This window comes from Etheostoma spectabile, chromosome 12, assembly GCF_008692095.1.
Source record: "Etheostoma spectabile isolate EspeVRDwgs_2016 chromosome 12, UIUC_Espe_1.0, whole genome shotgun sequence".
NCBI classification, from domain to species: domain Eukaryota; kingdom Metazoa; phylum Chordata; class Actinopteri; order Perciformes; family Percidae; genus Etheostoma; species Etheostoma spectabile.
Window position 1 is genome coordinate 594,230 of NC_045744.1, and position 4,578 is coordinate 598,807.

Genomic DNA, 4,578 nt, shown 5'->3' on the forward strand with positions numbered 1-4,578 from the left:
CCGCTCCGTCACCTGTAACGTCCCAGGAAGAGAGATTTCTTAAATGTAAAAAATCAAACCAGACACCATTTGTATTTAAATCCATGAAAACCCATCTAAAGCCATGTCTAACGCCATGTGGAACCACTGCTCATGTACTGAAAACACAATTTAGATCAAAGTGGGAGTATTTTGATCTTTTTATTTTTCATTTTAAGCGAATATTTATTAAGGTCCTTCAAGTATTTTCTTTCATTTTCCGTGTATCAATGTGTCAAATTAAATGGACACATTAATAGAAATGAGAGTATGGTCTGAATGATATATTCTGTATTATTACAAATTCATGATTTATTCCTGAAATAATAATTGTGTCAAAATGAAGTAGCTTTAGCGTGAACATGCTACATGTGGCGCCTCTACCTAGTAAGCAGAATAGAACATGTGTGAAGCCTCACCCTGTCACCAGTGGTTTTTCAGGAAAGCCAAGACAAAGAGGCTGAGGAGTGACAGTTTCTATCAGAAACAGAGTCCACTTAAGCAGGCCGGGATCGATCCTTCGCTGTAATTCCTAATGGCCGGTTTGACCATCTGGCCTCGGCTCTTCTCCCGGCTCAAATTGTTTTTAAATGGCTTCACTTTGTGAAGCTCTTGGCTCCTCTGATTGCATTAGTACCGGGCTGAACGCCGCGAAGGCTTCTGTCGCAGGCTACTTTAGTGTTAATTCATTGTGTGTGTGTGTGTGTGTGTGTGTGTGTGTGTGTGTGTGTGTGTGGTGGTGGGTGTGTTGGTGGGTGTTGGTGTGTTGTGTGTGTGTGTGTGTGTGTGTGTGTGTGTGTGTGTGTGTGTGTTGTGTTGTGTGTGTGTGTGTGTGTGTGTGTGTGTGTTTTGTGGTGTGTGTGTGTGTGTGTGTGTGTGTGTGTGTGTCTCTCCTTATTGCAATTGAAATGTGTAAATGATCCAGGTTGTTGGGATTTCAGGGACTTTGTGTGTTTGTGTGCACCTTCCTGAGACATTCAGCCAGGCTTTCATCAGCTCCCCCCGTTGGACTCATGATGATGATGTTACCTCAAGTCAACATGACATCACCTCATATAACCAATAATAATAACCCGTTGTGTTCAGTGTTTCTGAACTTTCTTCATATTAACTCAGTCCTTAGAAAGGGTTTTTCCCTACTCAATACAAACTCATTGATGCCTTTTTAATGTGTAGCTTGAAGGCATATTGAAGGGCGAGATTAGCCTAGCCTAGTTTTGCTGCTTGATAATGAGATGGAAACACTAGCAACAGCATCTGATTATATCTCCAATGATGAATGGCAGGTCTAACTAATTGACTTACACGTTGCTAGGTAGCTCATTTCACTGTTAATACAGAAGTGAGAATATAATCAAACTTCCAATCTCAAAGACTTGAGGGTGCAAGTTGGCTTCCTGGCATGACACTTCCTGAGTAAATAAAACATGCAACTGTACAAAGCAATACTAGTGGTCGCTGCAGGATATGTCAGCAGGATCAATAAAGTCATTAAAATACATCAGGATGCACAAATGTCTGCACAAAATGTCTATGACCAATCCATTCAGTAGATCCTCTCCTCTCCCCTCCTCTCCCGGTGTAATTAGGCCATGTTCTCCACCTTCCTCAGGCCTTATTATTCAGAGCAACAGATGCCCCTCTTCCGATTCTCTTCCTTCTGACACCCCCCCAGTCCACACCCACTTGTCTTATTCTACCACATTTGCACTTGATGACTTGATGTCTGCACATACTACGCATCAGTAAAGCCATTGTTCATCCTCATGTTTGATCCTTTTCCTACCCTCCTTTATACTTTGCTTTCCTTTTATACTTCCTTTACATTATCCTTCCACTTGCCCCTCCTTTCTTTCCTCCTCACTCTCTTTTCTCTCTCCCTCTCTGTTGTTTTTTTCCTCTTTCCTGCCTTCATCTGCTTGGTGTCAGCCCCACAGACGGGCTGTTATGTAACAGTCAGGTGATGTGTTGGCCCATTGAGGGCCTTAAAGGCCTAGCGTCCTCTCCCCTGCTAGGAACTGCTTGACTCGTCCTCGGAACTCTCTGGGATTCTGTACCAAAGTAAAGATTCACATTCACATCACCAGTCAAAGGTCATGCTTATTTTCAGTTTCATAGTTGTATTTTAGGTTTCTACTTTAACATATTGACATTATTTAACGTTCATATTGTCTGTCTGGTATAACTGTATTCCCCCTCTGTTATGAGACTCGTAGACATGATGAAAGTGGGTTCTTAACGTCCCACATAGACATGCACAGTGCTGAGTGATGTCTGTCCAACAAGATGAGAGTTCATCAGTGTTTTGTAGAAGGTCTCGCAGCATGAGGTGACCATATAGTGTGACTTTTCCCTGCCAATGTGTGTTTCATTTTTCTTTCCACCTACCTGTACTTCTATTAGTATTATAACAATATATTCAAGGCAATTTTGCTCTAAACATGTCTTCTATTAAAAACTGTCAGTTGAATTGCCAGACGTGTTCATGTAAGAATAATGGGCTGTTTCTAACAAAGTAATTATTGACACCTACTGTATTCCCCCTGGGCCTCCCACATGTTGCCTGCAGTTTTCATGAGTTCTTGAATCATGATTATGCAGCACTTAAACAGGTTGTGTACATATTGTCTGTTCATAATACTGTGGTTGAAAATGCCGTGAGAGAGCAGAGAAGAAGTGTCAGGGCAGCGTGAGCTTTATCATTTCCACCATGCTCGGGTGCACATGTACTGCATGCGTCTAAATTAAAAGCATCCTCATAATGGCATAGGCTTTAGTATTTTGCACATACAAAAAAGAGGCAGATATAGATACATAGATCATAAGTTCTTTAAACTATAAGAATATCTTTGACATGAGCATTATGTGGAAATTACCAAAGAAGTGAGAAGTGGAAGTTCCCTGGCCTTGTACTCTAGCTGTAGTCTGGTAACTGATCTGCATTTGCATTGTACAAACAGGTCTAGGAACAGTTGTTAGGCTACTGTTGCCTTAAAATAACTGTATGGTTTCATCATGACAATGCATTCATTGGTCCTTACATTTTTTAAAGCTCTGATTAATTTAAATAAATTCTGACTTGCTTTCATTCTCTCCTCTTTTCTCTCTCTAGGTGCTAATATTTGCTGAAGATGAGTAGTGGGGGGGGAAACACCCCGGAGCCCCCTAGAGGGGGAGAGTCTCTGAAGAGGAAGGACTGTCAGTCAGACCTCTTAGGGCCCAGGTGAAGACCTTTTATTACCCAGTCTCAGTACATCTGTCCTGTTACCCCATTAGTCCTCACTGGAACATCAGCACACGCCGGTCTGCTGTACGCCCCTCCTAGTAGTCTGGACCCTCTCCTTTCCAAAAGGCCTTCTCTACGGCGGTAGTTCAAAATAAAACGGAGCAGTGACGGAGCACTGAGCGATGGACCAACGTAAACAGGAGGGGGAAAAAAGAAATAAAAACTTGTGGATTTAAAAAAAACAAGAGAAATCTGACATAAATAGAGAAAGCTCATCTGTGCTGGGGGATCAGATGACCAAGGGTCTGTATTTAACGAGATGGGAGCGAGAATCTGTTGGACATTCAAAGGTGAAAATTGAAAAAATACTCAATAATAACAATAGTAAAATAGTAGGTCATATTCGTAATCATATTAGTAATGGTAATAGTAGCAGTCAAGATAATAATCCTAATAGTAATAATACTACCACCACTAACAATAATTATAATAAGAGTAGTAAATACAGTCCGTTTCCATTCGAGGGTGTGTGAGCCAAAAATGACGTCATGGCGTATTTTTCACAAAGGCTCCACAAGTTGTCAGTCTCTGTATTCAACCCCCCTATGTGACATAAACGGTTGTGATTGGCCAGACCAGGACCTGGTCAGCTGGAGATCTGTCTGACTGGGGGGGGGGGGACAGATCTGGTCAAGTTTGATTTATTTTATAATCGTCCTCCTACATTTCATTTCTTTTTGGTGTAAATGTTGACGACGCCATTGTTTCCCTCCCTGTCCCCGCAGCCCTAAGAGGAGCACTGAGAGGAGGAACCGGGAGCAGGAGAACAAGTACATCGAGGAGCTGGCCGAGCTGATCTTCGCCAACATCAACGACATGGACGACCTCAACGTTAAGCCGGACAAATGTGCCATCCTCAAAGAGACAGTGAAGCAGATCAGGCAGATCAAGGAGCAGGGTGAGGATCCACTTTGGTTCACACTCACTTTCTCTGCCCTGCTAACCTGAGGCAGTCAGCCAGGAATTTATTTTAACAGAGCCGAGATGAGTTGAGGAGTAACATCAACGTTTTTCTGTTCTAACTATTTCCTAATAAAAGAGAGTCTTTATTCATGTTCCCACAAACATGAAAGAAGTGCCGGAGGAGAGTGGTAGGAAGTGAAGACTCTTGACTGATGTCTTTGTCAAGCTGAGCAACAAATTAGATGATATGGAAGATACTTTTTGGGGCTGCTAACAGGCTATGCTTGTTCCACATTTCAAAAAACAAAGTGTGTATAGCCTCTTTTGGACCGGAGGGATCTTCTCGTGTTCCGACTGGACCAATTTGGGGA

At 42.3% G+C, this 4,578-nt stretch overlaps 1 protein-coding gene across 8 annotated transcripts in view; it reads left to right on the forward strand.

The window, feature by feature from the left end:
• Positions 1-4,578, forward strand: part of LOC116699374 (nuclear receptor coactivator 2) — a 60,277-nt gene that overhangs the window by 21,261 nt on the left and 34,438 nt on the right. For all 8 annotated transcript variants that reach the window (XM_032531909.1, XM_032531914.1, XM_032531915.1 and 5 more), the window contains 2 exons: positions 3,131-3,241; positions 4,030-4,202. In XM_032531909.1, the coding sequence (XP_032387800.1) occupies positions 3,150-3,241; positions 4,030-4,202 (265 nt within the window). In that variant the 5' untranslated portion in view covers positions 3,131-3,149. The remainder of the gene's footprint in view (positions 1-3,130; positions 3,242-4,029; positions 4,203-4,578) is intronic.